We start from the raw sequence: 19,411 nt of genomic DNA on the forward strand, positions 1-19,411 counted from the left end.
AACAACTTCAGCTCTCTTATGTGAGTCAGTAGCTTTAGAGTTTGTGCGTATGTATACAGATGTAAAAGTGGAGTACAAAGTTTTCACTTCTCAATTCGAAAATAGAACTTTTGGCTTCGCTTCAATTTAAACAAATTTGCCGTAACAGCTCTAGAATAATGAAGATAATAGTTCATAACATGGATAATGGCTGTTGAAAAACATTCTATGCGGATCGTTATAGGTGTATTCATGGCACCAATAAACACAGACAAATCATACTCACTTAGACGAATTGAGCGTGGTAGAAGATGATTGATTTTGTTCATTGCAGATACCAACACAAAGCATGAATAGGCTATCCTCATCATAGTGATAATTAGTGAAAGAATTAAATTGGAAGGATTTTTCTCTCGAGTTGAGTAGTATTTGATTAAGCTTTCAACCTAATCACAAAGACCATTATCTTTTGAAAGATGTGATAGGTATATAGAAATATACGAATAGGTAGATCTTGTAGATGGTATAGATAGATATATCTTTACGTATAGATAGATATATACAAAGATACCTTTGTCCCAGAATCAAAAGATATTTTTGGCACTTCATTGAATGGGATTCAGTTTCTTTCATTTTTTACAGTGATTTCAGAGATACAACTTCATGTAAAGAAGTGCAGATGCCTTGTTTCAACAAGCTAATGAAAAATCAATATTTTCTTGATTCCAGTGATGTGCATTAGTTCCTATTATACTCAGTAATTATTTAGAATGGAAATGAGTCTCTTACATTTATTCTGAAACGATCTAATTTTATTGACCTAGTGACGCCTACTGACCTACCATACATTGGTGAAAAGCAATGGCTCTGAAACGTTTCATGCTCCATCCCTAGCCTTTGCATCAAGGTCTTTTCCTCAAGAAAGACAATTCTACGTAATAATTTATCTTTCACAATCCAAACATCTCTGAAAATCCGGGAAACTTGATTTCCTAGTTGTTCTAACTCATATTCATAAGACCGTTGTTTGCTCTGTATACTTATTTTACTCTTAAATTCATTCTATAACATGCCTGTTACCCTACCTTTCATCCCGTTCATTTGTATGGGTTACAGACTGGGAACATATAAAAACATATCCTTACAGCCTAACTCATTTCTGTAACAGCTGTCCCGTGAAATTATGAATAATTGATAATTACTAATCTTCTATTACAAATTTATAATGATTTTGGAGAAAAGATAAATTATTGTGATGAAATTTTGTGTGGATAGCAAGCTCATGAAAATAAAATGTTTTTTTTCTGATCGGGAAGCTTCAAGGACTATTATGCAGTTCACTCTTATTAAATTAGCTTATGATTCAATATGCTCTATTTTGCCTTGTGTAGATTACATAGAGTTTTATTCCTAACAATTCTATGGCTCCACAGTTCCTTACAATCTCCTGTCATTCCTTAATTCCTTACAGTATATCCTATCCTTACAGTCTGTTCCAACTTGTTATCTTGGAAATATATCCTTATCAGTTTTGTGACAAATTATCTCATTTTTTATCTCTATTTACAAACAACTACTTTCAAGGGGTTTGTACCTTTCCTTATAATCTTCTAATCGATAATGAAGTTAGTATCTTATTTTTGTAGATAAGTTTCTGCTAGTTAGTTTAGAGTACAGTAACTATATAACCATACCTCTGATATAGTAACTGTAGTTCAGAGTAGAAATCACTTGGCTTTATAAATACTGTACTTTTTCGTTGATATAAATGAATCGTGACCGGAAAGCAGCAGCTGGCGGTGCTATGGCTTCAAGATTAAAATCATAAAACAGTTTTCGTTCTTAATTTAGCAACATCTCAGTTGATAGCATTCAGAATTTTGTCAGTAACCTGTAATGACGGACCTACCGGTCCAAGCTCTCGTGCGTTTCATTAGCTTATATTGAATGTTTCCTCTGAAAATAAATTTGATGGTGCTTTGGATAATTGTTTGTAATCAATCAGCTACTTAATCAGTTTTCAGACATCAATCTACTCTTGGTGACGTTTCAGCTAATAATAGATTTTTGATAGCCTTGCTTTGACGCCGTTACCTCAACTCTTGTCTTCAAGAAGCTGCCAACAGGTAAGTAGATGTCAATTGTAATGAAATTCTAACATATAAAACTGTACTCTTTCAATCCTTAATTTTTCTCTTCCGGTCAGTTATTTCTTGCAAGAATAATAAATAAATGAATAACCTATTGTTTTGTGACTCTAATGAACCTGAGTATGGTTTTCCATTCATACATAGATCACGTGAAATAAGCAATTTTGTTGTACATACAAAATGAAATTTTAATCAGTTTCTCTCTTCAACATATTTTTTTAATAACTAGTAGTTCAGTGAACAGTAGACCTCACGCAGTATTCTCATCCACAAGTACCTGATTGAAACTAGACCTTAAGGAAATACAGCAATAGACTGGCTTCTCCACACATCTATGTAATCACTTGTTAGCTGATTATTTATGATGGATACTAATATTCTATAGTCTGATTTTTACTCTAATATTGGCGTATGAAGGAGGCTCCTTTTGCCTTTATTATTATCCTTGAAATGCAAAATTTCCAAAAACCTTGTTTATACGTCGACGCGCAATTGAAAAAGGAACATACCTGTCAAATTTCATGAAAATCTATTACCGCGTTTCGCCGTAAATGCGCAACATATAAACATTTCAACATTAAGAGAAATGCCGAACCGTCGACTTGAATCTTATACCTCACTTCGCTCGGTCAAAAATAGCACCATGGTAGATTTTCATCGTTAACGATAGTGAAATAGGATCTTGTTTTTTCACTTTCATTCATGAAGACTTTGCGTGACGGCGACTACAACGGCTTGAAAATTCATGTCATGCGAATCGCTGTGGTGTGCACAATGCATAAGGGTATGACTCATTCTGTTTTATTGTTATAGTGAGGAAGATAATATACATACATTTAATAGTATGATCTCAGTTACTTTGTTTAATCTGCAGCCCCACGTTATCAGCACGATATTCAGTTATTATACGTATCCATATTGAAAAGTGCATCAAAGTGCATTAGAGCTATAATAACAGCATAACTGAGCGTTGCTTGCTTCGTTGAAATTGCCGTCAACTTATCCCATGAAAATCAATCAAATTACTCTATCTAGCAATCACACCCAAGCAGGAAGTGTACGTTTGTCAAAAAGCTGTGAGATAGCACCACCATTCACTTATTCTACATTTGGGACTCAATCTTTGAAATAAAAATAACCAGCACAATATAATAGGACCTCTAATCCACAGTATGTTTTTGTGCAAATCGCTTGTAAATTGACCCAATGTATAAGATTTCTAGTTTTGCGAGAATCTTTGAATGAAAAATTGAATTTATATGGCCAAATGGATATCAAAAATAGTGGATACTAATGGTTGTGGCAATCAGTCAGAAAGTGTATATAAATGAAATTGAGAACATTCATGATCGATTGACTGGAAAATTATAAAATGATCAACTTAACCAAAGTCAATAATTATTGTAACTGTGATAATTAAAGCAGTATGCTAGTAGTACAGCAGAGCAGCCTAGATCTTAGACTATTTTCAATTCGAAACTGCATTTCAGGAGCTAAAGATCCAAAGTTTTTAGATTATTGACCCATGAGTTTCTGAGAGTGTTATTAGGACTCGCTTGAATATTCAATACATATAAACGTAGTTCTGCTCCCTTTCTCAGGTGAAGGTTGTTAAAATATGCTTTTTCATATATACAAAACAGGCTCTTTAATGAATCTCACAGTTAACGGCAGAATGTAGACCATTTCACAGTTCTCATTTTACATTTTCATTTTCAAGAGTAAGCATTCCAAGCCAAGTATATAGTATGTTTGAGAGTAGGCTACAATAATTGAAATTGACAGCTATATTGACAGTGTAAATAATACAAATTTTACCTGATGAGTTTTCAAGATATTCCAGTTGAAGAATGCACGTATCTCGATTCATTCTTTGCTGATCAGAATGAGTCAGTCAGAACAGTTTGCTGAACAGTCAGTCAGATGTGAAACGTGTACAATGTCATCCGTCGTGGGAGATTTCAAGTTGACGTTTCTTGACGATTTGTGAGCTTGGCCGGCTGCGTTGTTTCAGTTGGCATGATTGGCTGATGCGGTTTAATGCTGTCGCCTGCTTGATGGGTTGATCAGCTCCCCCTCATCCTCCTCCTCATGATGCTCGGCCTCATCAGCCGACTTTTAATGCTATTGTTCTGGCAGCGTTTTCCACGGCGGTTTGACGTTCACCCACGCACGTACGATCCCCCGCACACGCAGTCGTTTCGGACATACGCTTCGGCTCATCTTGAAAACATTAATAGAATGAATGTCTTTCTGCATAACAGAGTGGTTTCGGTGGAACTGCTTGAGTTTGACATCAGTCTATAGATTGCATGTGCGCCGGCTCACATCTCGGCTCTGGTTTCCTCCCGACAGCTCTTGACTTTGGTGCTTAGTGATTTCGATAAAATATACTGCCAATCGAGATTTTGTTAAATTAGGAATCATTCATTAATGCACTTATATTTATCACGGGAGACCTCTTGGAATAATCATCGATGAAACCACGGAGTGGTAATTAACAGGTAGGCCTATATGGTTGATTGTCTTCACTACACTAACAAACATTACTTGACAATAGAATGAGAATGCATGGACAATGAATGAATTGTTTAAAAACTTGGACGAACAAGCATGTAACAGCTTGTCGTTTGTTATAATGTTGGGGTGAAAATAAAACTATACTGGCCTAATAATTATTATTATTGTGACTCTCTGAAATGATGCAGTATACTGCATTTGACTGTTTCAAGTGATTGTTCATGATTCTTAGCCTACTTAATTTTGTATAGAATTAACGTCAGTTTTATGATTGGTTAATATTATTAAATGGTCAAATTATCGTGTATGTATTGAATGTGCGTCATATTATCAATAATATTGCATCTACATTGTTTGAAAATAATCAAGAAAGTAACTAAAATTCTAACCTTATCTTAGACTTTGTCACCTATAAATTTGGGAGAAAAATAGCACACGGACTACCTTATTATTTTTTACACCAATGTTATTGCATTAGTTTCATTTGCATTGTAAATAATAAATAACAATAAAATAACTCAACTGGCATGGAGAGATTCCTATTTGCAGAGATCAAGAAATGCATCTGGATGTATGTATGCATGTTCATCCATCAATAATTCATGATATGTAAAGGAAGTTGGATCAAATATTTCTGTGAACTGAAGTGAAACTAAATTGTATAGAAGTTGATTGTAAAATATTCAAGTTTAGAAGTTCAATAACTGAGGTTTTGATCACTCTTCTTATGAAGAGTTAAGAAAACGTTGTCGATGAAGTATCTGATTATTCTAGTCGTATTCTTGACGTATATCAAATCACCCGGATCTTTATTACAATTTAATTTGTAGTGAACTAGTTATTATCATAGTAATTACTCTTCAAGTAAAGAGTTAGTAAATACTAACTAAGTAAAGAGATGAGTAATCTTAAGTAATTCTAATAAAATATAATGAAAAAATAGCTTCAGCTAATGAAAACTTCCAGCATTTGAATATTCTGAAACTCAGCTTTCATTAACTTATCAAGACCTCAGTCGAGAAAGCCACCAATCAATGATTAACCAATATAGCAAAACTATTTTCCATTTCATTTTCCAATACATAGAAACTATCAATAAACTACCTTATCATAATAGTAATTCAGGAATAAATAGTTGATGTTATAATTAATTCAAATAGAAGTCCTCTCTCTCTCTATCAAGTTGTCAGTAGGCTAGGAATGCATTATCTTGAATGGTAATAATTGAACTGGACTAGCACGCCCACAACTGCAACATTACTATGTTATGTAATCCTTGAGAGCTGGGTATGTCTGTTATGACAATAAACATGAGTATAGTGCAGCATGCAACTTGATGCATTATTCATGATAGCAACATTCGATTCACAGCTCTTTCTCTCTCTCTAGATTCGATCTTGTTATTCCAACTTGGAATATCCCAAATAATCAATAAACAAAGTTATATACTAATCAATACACACTGTTGAATACTCCTCAATAAGAATATTTTCTCATTCTAATTGATTTTTTGGAATGTTTTTCATAAAATAAATGTAATGTTTGATAGAAAATATTCAATAGTTCTTTCCAATATAGGAAATACGAGGAAGACCAAGGTTAGGGTGGGAAGACAGAATTGATTAGAGACAGGATGATTTAGAGGTGGGAGGATGGTGAGGCTAGGAGGCTATTGACAGATTGTTCTGCAGGAGGATAATTATAGAGGAAGGGGACGCGACAGTCAAGGACTGCGACTTTTGGGTCTGATTTTCAGTCCTCGACGGTCGCAGTCCTCAACTGTCCGGGCTGTGCAAAAATTAGAGAGTCCTCAACCTGCGCCAGGCAGGTTTGTTGAGGACTATTTAACTATGGTATAGCAACCATAACTAGAGTGAGAAATGGGGGTTTGAAGAAAATAATAAGAATCTATAAATTATTAATATGAAAAAATATTATTAATATTTAAAAATTTATGGAATATATAAAGTCGAGTTGAGAAACATAACATAAACGTAAACTATTTTTCCAACTTCTAACGCTATCAACAATATTCTACTCTCGTTGAGAATTATTAAAACTTTTTGTTTCTAATTCCCATAAAATTTTACATTCAAGTTCTTGATGTAACGATAATTATTTGTCATATGATATTTGTCAATATGAGCTTTAAATTGGTTGTGACATTGATTGGAATTCCTTCTAGATGCAATCACATTGATAATTTTGTTTTGCATGCTGCAAACTTGAAATCAAAAATTTTTATTTCTCCCACCTCCTAAGAAGAATGAAATCCAGGTCTCGAAACATACATCAAACGTTCAGACCTCGATCATATAGTTCTCATTCTCACGTTCGAACCTACAATATATCATATCTAGTATTAATATTATTAAACGATAATTCAAATTAAATGCTGTAATTCACCGCTAAGACTTCTCAAAAATGTAATAGTAGCGCTTATCGAACTTCCATCTAGCTGTTTACCCTTTTGTCAATATTTGCAGTAGTGAAAGTCTTTTGCTAGAGGTGAATTACAGCATTTAATTTGAATTTTCGTTTAATAATAATTCATTCATTAGCATTTGAATAATTGCAATATCTCAGTAGTCTCCATCTGTATATCTAGTATTGACATAATTTCTTTTCGAACTAAAGTTTAATTCGGATATCTGTTACTGGTGGAAGTGACACTTGTAGTTGTGTAATCGAATAGGTCTGTACCGACCGAGCACCGAGGTGGGATACATGGTGGGTTATGTTGTGACGGGTCGTGATAACTATCCTCTCATTTTACGAGTGAAGCCGCCCGCTTTGTGAAAAAGAAATCGAGCGTCGTTTTCTCGTTCTCCTCGGTCGTTATTATTATTATTGTGCCATGAGTGCAATGAGGATGAGCAGCAGTTTTGGCTCACTTCCAGAGCACATTTTTTTTCAAAGGAGATGGAGAATGCGATGGGTGGCGAGGGTGGGTAGTGAGGGGGGTGGTAGGGTGAACAAGTGGTAAAGACCGTTGAGGAGGTGTTCGAAACAGAGCGTGTTCAGTAGTGGCGTGTAGCGTGTTGTCCTGCAGCTTGCGATGGAGTTCGGCTCCGAAGTTCGCGTGTGTTTACTTAACGTGTTGCTAACTTGAAGTGACTTATTGACATATACGAAGCGACGACAATCATCAGGCTAGAATGGATACACGAGTGACTACCTGATATACACTGACTCCTCCATCACCATGCATAATTGCTATTCAAAACGTTGTGCGCGACAGATTTACGAGATTCATTTGTGATCGTAGTTACTCGAGATGTAGGCCTATGTGTGTGACTCGTGTTATCTGTGCTGTACCTCAAGAAAATCAGAGTTAATCTTTATTGAAAAACGGAGTTTGTATTTCTAAATTCTTGATTATCAATATAAATCCTTTTTTATTACTGGTGCAGTCTTGAGGATACGTCAGTAAATTTATTATAACTGAAAATGTAGGCCTATGTGTGACTCGTGTTATATGTGCTGTACTTCAAGATAATAGGAGTTAATCTGTGTTGAAAAATGGAGTTTGTATTTCTAGATGCTTGATGATTATATATAAATCCTTAGTTAATACTGGTGCAGTCTTCAGGATACGTCAGTAAATTTATTATAACTGAAGATGTAGGCCCATGTGTGACTTGTGTTATCTGTGCTGTACTTCTTGATAATAGGAGTTTATCTGTGTTGGAAAATGGAGTTCGTATTCCTAGATGCTTGATGATTATATAAGTCCTTTTAATACTGATGCTGTCTCACGTCAGCAAATTTATTATAGCTGATTCTGCCAACAATAACCTTATCTAATAACTTAGGGGTAGAAAATAGCTATAGAAAGTGCCGGTTGCACAAAAGCCGGTTGAGTTTTAATCGTGTTTTATTCGAAGAGAACCAATCAGAGAGACATTTTCTTATCAAAAAGGTCTTCTCTGATTGGTTCTCGTGAAATTAATCACGGTTAAAATTTAACCGGCTTTTGCGCAACCGGGCCATGGATTGGTTATTCTATGCTAGAGGTTAATAACCATAATATTTGAGTTGATCTTTTCTAAGCAGTGAATGATTTGTGTATCTTAATATACAACTCTCTGCATGCTCAACTTCTGAGTACAATTTTATGATCAGTTCTCAATATTGGAACATTTTAACAGTACAAAAAATTCACTAAACTCAGCTCTGGGCTACTAACAACTGGACACCTGTTGCTGAATCACATTGGTAGAGGAAACTTTGTTTATGTATTCAGAGCTGGTGAATATATTTCCCACACCTTATTGCAATGAAAACATTTCTGAATCAACTCAAAATTATGAATAATTCATTTATAGAGTTTCGACTGTTCTGAAATATGTATATAGATTTCATCATTGATATCGTTCCTTATATAAATAAAGTACTCAATCAATCAATCCTTCGACTAAGTATTTATAATATACGTGATTTAAACAAAAATACTCTTATTGTAAGTTTTGTTGGAAACATATTCCTAGTAAAAAGGAATAGGAGTTATCTCTGTAGAAACAATTTATTTGAACTTATAATCTCTTGAAAGTATTTCGGCATCAGTTTGGTTAGTAAGTTATAGCTTTAAATTCGCCGTTATGAGTTGTTAAAAATGTGTTTTCCTACCTGATCGATATTGAAGAATACTTCCATTCACATTGCTGCTCAATCTGCATTCACATCCTCAAAATTCATGTTTCAAGATTTTTTAAAATTAGAGCTCCTCATCATACGGTTTTTTAATTCCAACGTGGATTCAAAGGAGCGAGAAAATGGACGTTTGAAATAAGAGAAGTTGTGGTTGGCATCTGAAGAGAATGCTTGGAGCTTGTTGGATCTATTCGATTTGATTTATGTGTCTGCATGTAGAGTAAACATTACAAAGCGGAGCTGCGTTCAACTTGGCAATCACATGATAATATTTCGCTGGACTAGACAAATCAAAAACGTTAAGTTAACTGTGTCATCTGCGAAACTGGAATGACAAATTTTACAAGTAAATTTAAAGCCTCTATCCAGGATGTAAAAGATTCATCATTATTCACATATCATAAATATTATTTTTTGAACAATGATTAAATTTTTCTGTAAAATTTGTTGCCCCATCATTATATTAGAGTGACACTATCATTCTGGATACTGTCCTGTAGGAGACAAAATATTTATTACAAATATCATAATGTTGTAGTAGCCCTATCATTCTGGATAGTGTCCTGTAGGAGAAAAGTATTACAAATTTATATTTTTTTTGAGGTTACAGATAATATTTAATCTGGGAAAATAATAATGCATTGCTGAGCAAGGGCAATAAATGATACACCAAGATGATTATGATAGGAATAAAGCATAATAGATGATAATGAATTAGGTATTTCAAATATTATTTTGGTGCTTATCCAATAATCTTCTTTGTAATTATTACAAATTTTCACATTTTGAAATTAGGATTATCAATAAACAAATTTGAGTTACCAGTAAGCATAATCAAGTAAGCATCAGGTTATTGAAACTTGAAAAACAATATTATTGGAAAAGGTTCAAAATTTTTGTGGGAAAAATAATGAAATGACACTTCGAATAAACTCTGAAGTTGTTTTTCCTCTATCAAAAACCAATAAATATGATCGGCGTGTTTTCTTTGCAAAATACTGGTGTATTTTAAAAATATGAACAATCAAAGCACCAAATTTTCATTCAGAATTAAAACGTGTGAATGGGAATTTGGAAGATGAGGTTCGGTAAAGTTTGTCTGGGTAGTATCACGATAAAAATAGATGGTAAGCAAGTCTATACTCTGAATCGATGCCTATAGAGATCCAATAGAGATGCCTATAGAGATGTCTAGAGATCCAAACAAAGCCAAAACAATGTGGAAGTTCTTTTATGAAATCTATGATCATTGCATTCATACAGAATTAATTGAAACTCTTTGTCTGATTTATTTGACTCAAAAGAATCCCATTGGAGAGCTTCCTTAAGAGCATGTTAATACTAACAGAGTAGATGTAAAAAGTATGTGTATCGGTGGATATTTATATTGTTTCAGTAATCTGATAATGAATGTTTGTGACTATTATCACCATTATTTTAAGGGTTTCAAGTATGAATGTATTGATATTATCAGTGAAAAACTTTCTTTACTATTTAGATCGGAATCATGAATACTTCGGAACAATTAGTTAAGCATTCACCCGTAGTTGGAGATATCGTAATTCTGGTGCAACAAATGAAACATGGGATGAACTTCGATTGTTTAGTGGAATCAATCACTAGTGATATTGCAATTGATACGAGTGGAACATACTTCGTACTGGATTTTGTGCACAGAGAAGTGAATTCTGAATATACATCACCTTCAAAAGTTGACTATGGATTACCCTCTCAGCTTCGCATGTGAGAGCAGAAACTGATGTTCAGTAGAGTGATTATTAGATACATCAATGTCACTTCCTCCAATACAAGAAGGTGAAAACATCACTTATTTAATAATAATAATTATGGTTCCTGTGTAAAATTGATATACAAGTTTCATTATACGGTAAAGACCGAAAGATTGTCTTCAAAATATGTACTCAGTAGCTACAGCTTCAATTTTTTCCGTTGGATGTAGGAATTCGGGAATCATTTGTTTGTTCTCTCATGAATTAAAGTGACGAGATTGAGTTCATCTGGAGGTCAGTTACTCCAGCCACTTCAGAGCTAGCTCATGAACTAGTTACAAGAATGTTCTTATCGTTTAAGTATTCATATAAAGTCACTCTCTTAAATAGTGGAATCGCTCTCTAGTATAGGAGGTCTGAAGTGGAACAATCTTGACATCTATTTTTTACTGACTTGATGACTCATTCTGGATTCTATTTCTCGAATGCACTGTATTTTATTTGTACAAATTGATGGAAACAGAAAACAAGCTTTTAAATTAGTAATGTAAAACTCTATTTTCACTTTTTGTGTAGTTGAGAAGTTGATATTGGCGTAATTATTCATATCAAATGAAAAAGACTAAGAAATTGTTAAAAACCACAGATTTATTACACCATTGTCAATCTCTGATAAACCATGTTTACAAACAAGTAGTGTTTTCGATAAACCATGTTTAAACAAGTGTTTATCAGAGATTGAAAATGGTGTAATAACCGAAACCGGTCTTTCTAAGTATCAATAAACCATGTTTACAAACAAGATTGATCGGTCTTGAACAAGTGTTTATCAGAGATTGACAATGGTGTAATAACCGAAACCGGTCTTTCTAAGTATCAATAAACCATGTTTACAGACAAGATTGACCGGTCTTGAACAAGTGTTTATCAGAGATTGACAATGGTGTAATAACCGAAACCGGTCTTTCTAAGTATCAATAAATCTGTGTTTTTTAACAATTTCTTAGTCTTTTTCATTTAATAAAACTTTATTGAATTTTTCAATAACTTTCCAACAAATCAAGCTTTTATTTCTAATCAGTACATGAAAGTATTCGCTCAGGCTTCTCAAAACCAAAGTACAGGTCTCGTCCTATCGAACTAGGACATTACTCATGACTGTAGATTTTGGAAGTTAGCTTCAATTCGAAATAGAATTTTGATGCTGTCAAGACGAGTGCTTTATAGCAAAAGTGAATTTAAAATAGGCCATCTCAGCAAACCTAAGCAAACTTGTATTCTTATATAATCCAAAACAAAGCTTCACTATTCTCCTCATTTAGTTCTTGGCAGGAACTCAGACTACAGTTAATCACTTGTCTGAAGAATCCACTTGGAATTATTGTTTGAAAGAGGTTTTGTTTTTTGTTAACGCAGCTTGTAATTGTGTGTTGGTTTTGAAGAGATAAATAATGTCATAGCGTGAATTCAGTACATCAAGACAATTTATTCAAGATTAAGCGTCAAAGCGTTGTATCATATTTTACTCCATCCACTTTCTGGGTCACAAAACTTTATGGGTCTATGCCCTGTACCATAGACGCTTCATAAGTTATTCTAAAAATAATAAAAATACTTAGCTCGAAGAATTCTGTAAAAGTCATATAGAATGAGAGCGATTCACATAATTTGCATTAACTATCATCTAATATGAGATTTAATAATATCATTATTTCACAATTACCATAATCATTTTCATGTACTATTCTTATCCCTTATTGTGACATGGAAAACGTTGATTTTTGTCTAATTTTGAACTATTGTCTACATGATTGTATGGAAAACTCCAAAAAGATATTAAAATATTTGAAAGATCAGGGTTGTGCTAATGGGATTTTGACAACATATTTGTAGCTCTGGTTATCTTGTGGAAGTAATTCACAATTATTTTGTCCGATTAGGTTGATTTTCACTTGAATTCTGAATTTGTGTTTATGAAACTCATATCTCGTAACATTCAGTTAGGAGTTCTAACCTCCAGCAGTGACTGAATGACCAGTTGAGACTTTGAGAGTAAAAAGTAAATTTACTTTCAGTTAACTTTTAGTTGAGAGAGTTTCAATCAGAAAACCAATAGAAGAGTTCATCCTCTCTTTGAGCTATACTATCAAATTGCACTTATTCCTAAAATCATGGACATACTTATCTATATTGCCTGACAATCAATGAGACATAAATGTTGACAATACCGCCTATTTGATAAGACTTGTCAGTCAAAAAGTTGGAACTTAATAGATAAATCCAGGATAGATAATAGATTATTTCAGGGAGAGCCGCTTAGCGAAAGGTCTTTCTGAAATCTGCTAAATAATCTACTAAGAACACCTCTGATCTTTGTCAATCCAACTGACAGGCGGCTGAACAGTCTCATTTAGATAGTACTCGTTCACTATGATATGATAGTCACAAGAGCCCAATATAGAGCATAATAAGCCTTTTCTTCTTCTCAAAAATGGTTGAATTCTTGAGAATATTGAATATTATTATTTCATATGAGTGTCTTCATAAATGATAAATATCGGGGGATCGAGCTTCGCTCTGGCTGGAGTGTAAAAGCATAGAAAGTTTGTAACGAAAGATTGAATTTATAGTTAATATTTATTTATTCATTTTCTTAGTCGTACAATTATTTTCACAGTTATATGAGGAGGCACAACAAGCTTATGCCCAAAACTGTCCCTTTTCAAATTTATACTACAGACCAAATCAAAATCTAGGTTAAGCTACTATAACTGATCAAAATAACAATTTATTCACTCTTTAAAAAACAAACACATCATCAATTATTATTGAAAATAGATATACTATGAATTCGATTTAGAATGATATACTATTTTTGCTACAATTTTGTTAATATACTATGTAATATTCTACACTAACATCATCTAGTTAATATTTTGGACTTTCTGAAGTAAACATGATTTCTGAAAAAAGGAATAAACAAAAATAAGTTTTTCTTGCTGGATTATTCTTCTTGTAATATCAGCTGAGGAATTATTACACACATGCACTCGCTCACTCACTTCCATTACAGTATCGACAGACGTCAAAATTTCCAGCTGTTTTTCCAAGGATGTATTTATCCTTCTAATCGAATTTTCATATCATAAACCTACTTTAAACCTAATCGTTAGAGCCGTTTTCGAGATCCGGTCACACACAGATATATAAACATCTAAACATATAAACAGAAATTGCTCGTTTAATAGTATAGGATAATGGATACTATTTGAAGTATGCCTGTTAAAATGATTTAATTTTGTTTGTTTTTCTATCACATTCAGAAAGTAGGACGAGTTATTTCCTCGGCTAACTCTAGGATCTAGACATTTAGACCATAGCGAATTAAAATCTAGTATTTCATCTAAAAAATCAACCTACATTTTTTTGTGCATTATTTTAATATCCAACTGTTTTCATTCATAGTTACACAATTTTCTGGGTGTAATCCAACAATTTTGTGGGTTCACTAGTCATCTCTGAAATAAGTTATCACGTTGAGATATTTTTTTTTAGCCGACGCGGTTCCAGAAATAGTTGAACGTGGATTTCCTGCTTGATTGATCAAGTGGATCCGGAAATAGCTTAGCAAAGAAATAGCGAAAAGCAAACAATATTTGAATATCAGAGTAAAAGATCTAGTTAGATTCATTCAATATCATCAGATTCTGAGAGAAAGTTAAAGTGAGTGAGCAAATCTTTAGTTCATTGTCTGAAAATATCTATTCTTTTTATCCCTTCTTTGCAAAATATGATGTATGTTTTATGTATTAATTACAGCATATTTTTTACAATGAATGTATCTTTTTTTTGTTCAGTTGAGAACATGAATTCCAAGTAAGAGTTTTTAACAATATTTTTTTGTTTTCTAGAAACTTGTTCAGAGTCGGGCAGTCATCGGTCCGTACAGTCATTCCAGTCCCCCGCCGGCCGTGTCAAGAAATTCTTCAAAAAAGGTGGATATCATAATTAATCATGATTAACCAACATTCCTTTCCAATGAATAGAAATCGCATAGTTGTATAGAACTCACAGCAAATGTAATCTTCTATATTTTTCATATTCTCATAAGTCAATATTTTTCTTAAATAATACGTTTCAAATTGTGTTTCATCTTCTATGCGATCTTACTCGAATAAATCCTTCAACTACTAATAATGGGCCATATGAATAAAAACTGAGCATCTGCTCATGAGCATGACTTTGGAACATAAGGTTATGCTCATGAGCATTACGTAGAAGCTTGAGTATTTGTTCATTTTATATGATTAAGCTTTACCTTATACTCTTACCTTATGCTTCTGAGATCTGGAGCAAATTCTCACATATTTTAAAGATTTTCTTTAGAAAGAGTTACTTTCAGGCTATTTTCGATTTTGTCAAATTTCACTAGAAAATTGTTTAATAATTAATAATTTTTAGTGAAATTTGACAATATCTTTGTTTTCTTATTATGGAGAGATTTCACAACATCACCATCAATTCTACTAATTTTATTTTCGATTTCTCTTATATTTTGCGAGAGAGATCGATTTCACATAAACTTCATTCATCTCAGTTACATTTATAATACTATCCAAGAGGTGGAATAGAATCCATTTCTATTCAAACAAAAGAGAATATTCATTTATATTTAAAATGCATGTGATATTTTGAGTGAAAGTTTAGTGGCCAGTAAATGTATTTCCATTTTGGAGATTATCAAAGTATCCGTTATTCCATTTTCATATTATGTTATAGCTGGTTACCCATATTTAACACTTTCGATAATATGATTTTTCATCTTGAATGAACATCAATATAGAACCAACTGTTATGGAATTGTTCTTTTAGATGAATCAATGATATCCCAATCAGTGCTCTTTATGAGGGAATTAATGCAAAAACGGATCTGCACTGGGCTATAGCAGGTTAGAGTTTGGTCTTTTCTAGTGCAGTCGCTGAGAGATATCAATAACCCATTATCCATTGATCACATTTCTGTGAAATGAAATATAGGTAGGTACATTGCAACAGTGATACATTGATAAACAATTAAATACATCGATTATTGGTTTTTTTACATCCATTTTATAAAGTTTTAGAATCTTGAAAATATTTGAATTATGAAAATGGAAAAGACTGAAAATTGTCAAAAGCAGTGATTCATTGAAAACATTTTGAAGTAATGGTTTTTGATGTTACACCGTAATCAATACTGTATCTAGTGAATTGATAACTGTATCAAACAGCAAAATATTATTAATTGAGTGAAACTATATGATTTGCCGTTAGATGACGACCAATCAAGGTTGAGCTATGCTGCCATTGGGACAGACAAGACACGCCTACAATTTTCCAAATATGGACATGAGAACAACAACAAATAACGAAATAATAAGTAACTAACATGACCAAAGAGAGTATATGAGTGATAATGGGAGAATTAGATATGGTACTTAAATTGAAATGAGGAATGGTACATAAATTAACACGGAAATAGAGAAAATAGCAATAAGGAAGGTATAAAATGATTCATATCAAAGAAAAAGATCGAATTTAGAAGTATATTACTTCATGCGTTCTTTCTACATTGGAAATATTATTCATACCTTCAGCTTCAGCCTGTATCTTATATCATTACACCAGTGTTGTTGTTTTGTTTGTATCTCTGTGTTAACAGGCTTAAATGTACGAATTTTTTTATTTTCTATCAAGTTTTCTATTTGTTTTTGTTAGTATTTCGTTATTTGTTGATGTTCAACTTTCTCATGCCCATATTTGGAAAGCTGTAGCCGTATCTCTTGTCGGCCAATGACAGATCTCAACCCTGATTGATCAACAGTTAACGGCCAATCGTAGGGCTTCATCCACACTATTTATACCGTTTTCTGCTGCTTAATGTTACGATGTTAAAGGTTTCAGTTTACTAGAAATTTATAATTATGTAACAATAGGTTCCAGTATTTTAATTTTTTTTCTGATAAATTAGTCGTTTTGACAATCTCAAGTCCTATTTTTGTTTCATGGATTTTCTTTGCCTTGTGTGTGAATTGTTAAGTTTTTAAATTGTAATTTGTGGAAAACATTTTGTTCACAGCTTGGAACAAAATGAGTGGCGGCAGCGTCATCTCAGAAGATCCTGAGTATCCTGAATTTATTGATCCACGTAAGTTAAATACCAGTCCACCATCTTTCTCTAATGAAATGCATTCATTGAAATGCAACCTGAAAACTCTGACACCAGACCTGAGCCAGCCAGGTCACTCGTTATTATTATTATTGAAATGTTCAATATGATATTGGTCGAAGACTGGAGTTTCAATTTCCCTAAAAATGTTGGCATCAATATTGTTGTCGACATAAGGATTTATAGTAGAATGAAATATGTTTAAGAGGTGTAGTCCAACAGATGCAGAGATTTACTGAAAGGAGCATGCACTATTTTATCAGAGTTGTTCCAAGAATGACATTCATTGTCGTAAAGGTAGATTGTCTTTGGAGGCTTCAAACCAGTAAATTTACAGTGGTGACTTATATGACCACATACCCACATACATGTCTACGACTTTTGAGTAAGAAGCTCCCCTAAGAAGGTCTTAGAGCCTCTTTACTTTCAGCTTCTTATGCATGGCTCCTCGAAAACAGATTATTGCTATGAATTGCACTCTAGAGACTCATTTGTCGTATTTGTTCCAATTAAGATTATTCATTTAATTTGAAAAGTTGGGGAAGTTTTGTTACTATCTGATTATATTCAACTATCATTATGGTGTCAAATCATTGATGCAGATGAGCCTTGATGCCTTTGTGTTTACTGATGTGAAAAAAATGCTTCTCTCACCAGATTCCTTCTCTGAGTACTATAATTGTAGCTCTCTCATAATCCCAAAAAATTCGAAAATACTAAGATCCGGTAGAAAAATGCTAAATTCTTGGCAAAGAATCCGGAGAAATTTGTTCAATTCTTGACAAAAACCATGCTTTTTCAATTTTTTGGCGAATAAAACTAGAAAGCCCAGAGATTCTTGCACATAATTCAATAAAGTCAATTAATAAGTAATTTTGAACGCTGAAGCTAGAAATTTCTATAAAATGAAAAGTTTTAACAGTGGAATCTGTTTTAAAATACTCTATTATATCTCCCAATGTATTCTAGGTACATTAATATCTCATCTTCCATAATTATCACATTTTTCACAAAATTGAAAAATCACTTGTCAACTGGATTATCATTTGCATGCATAAACACTAAGTAACAATAAATAGCGTAACAGTACGCTTTTTAACGCACTCTTTAGTTTGAGCTTTTGCACATAGATGGAGTCTGCTGCTTTACACAGAGAGCTGCTGAGATAATAATGTTATGCAATATCAACGGAATATCTTGTTCCCAGCCGTCTTACGTAAATTTTTTATTGTACATTGATCCCAATCTTCTATAAGAAGATAACCACAAAGAGTTCCATTCATTGAACTCCTTCCATCAATCTATCTATCCCCTATTAACTCAAAAATTATGTTCTGTCTGGAATTCTTTCTCTTGAATGGTTGCTCAGTTTTTTATTATTGTACTTAGAATGTTTGTTATCTTACCTTATGATAAAACGGCAAAGTGAAGCTATATAATCATTCCCAATGTCTGTTAATATCACATTATATCTATTTGTTGCGAAATTTCTCATGTAAAATGTAATTAAAACAATTATTAGTTATTGGATAGGTTCTTGGTTATCTACATGAATCAACCATCAACAGACTTCATAGTGGAATACTGGAATTGTAGAGTTTACAATGTAGAGCTATAGTGAGGTCCACGTTATAATGGCAGTGGATAAAGATAGGAGAATAGCGATGCCGTTTCTCTGCATTAATTAATTATATTTCTACACTGTCAAAAACATAATTGGCATCGTTGTGGACCTAGAAAAGGATAGTACCACCGGCTTTGTCGAATGATAGACTAGGATAGCAAAACCAAAGTTGAACAAATACTGTCATTATAACAACCAAACTATAGTGCTGAGGTCAGAGAAATATTTGACGCATATTTCACATCCACCAAATTGCGACATAACATAAAGTAGGAAAAGATGGGTAAGCTTGCTCTAGAAAGTGAAAGGGTAAATAGGTCGCCATAAGTAGCACTCGATTCATAGACTAGACAAGATGATGGATGGAATTTCAAGTTGCTCTTCAAAATAAGGCTATGTTACAATGATTCCACAATATTTCCATATTTATTTATTTATTCATTTACAATGCAAATGACACCAATGCAATAACATTATATAGAAGATAAAATAATAAGGTAGTCCTTGTGCTATTTTTCTTCAAAATTTATAGGTGACAAAGTCCAAG

At 33.2% G+C, this 19,411-nt stretch overlaps 1 protein-coding gene across 4 annotated transcripts in view; it reads left to right on the plus strand.

Annotated features, from left to right (window-relative positions):
* The first annotated feature begins 1,642 nt into the window (after positions 1-1,642).
* LOC111047668 (Kv channel-interacting protein 4) overlaps positions 1,643-19,411 on the plus strand; it is a 157,330-nt gene continuing 139,561 nt past the window's right edge. Inside the window, exons 1-3 of one of the 4 annotated variants that reach the window (XM_039426889.1) lie at positions 1,643-2,105; positions 14,944-15,027; positions 17,151-17,219. Coding sequence is in view for 2 of the 4 variants with exons in the window: in XM_022333479.2 (XP_022189171.1) it covers positions 11,093-11,117; positions 14,944-15,027; positions 17,151-17,219 (178 nt within the window). In the remaining 2 variants the exon portion in view is untranslated. Of the gene's footprint in view, positions 2,106-4,404; positions 4,634-10,705; positions 11,118-14,943; positions 15,028-17,150; positions 17,220-19,411 lie in introns of those variants that run through there. The other 3 variants (XM_039426891.1, XM_022333487.2, XM_022333479.2) reach the window with 3 other exon arrangements.

This window comes from Nilaparvata lugens, chromosome 4, assembly GCF_014356525.2.
Source record: "Nilaparvata lugens isolate BPH chromosome 4, ASM1435652v1, whole genome shotgun sequence".
In the NCBI taxonomy this organism is placed as follows: Eukaryota; Metazoa; Arthropoda; class Insecta; order Hemiptera; family Delphacidae; genus Nilaparvata; species Nilaparvata lugens.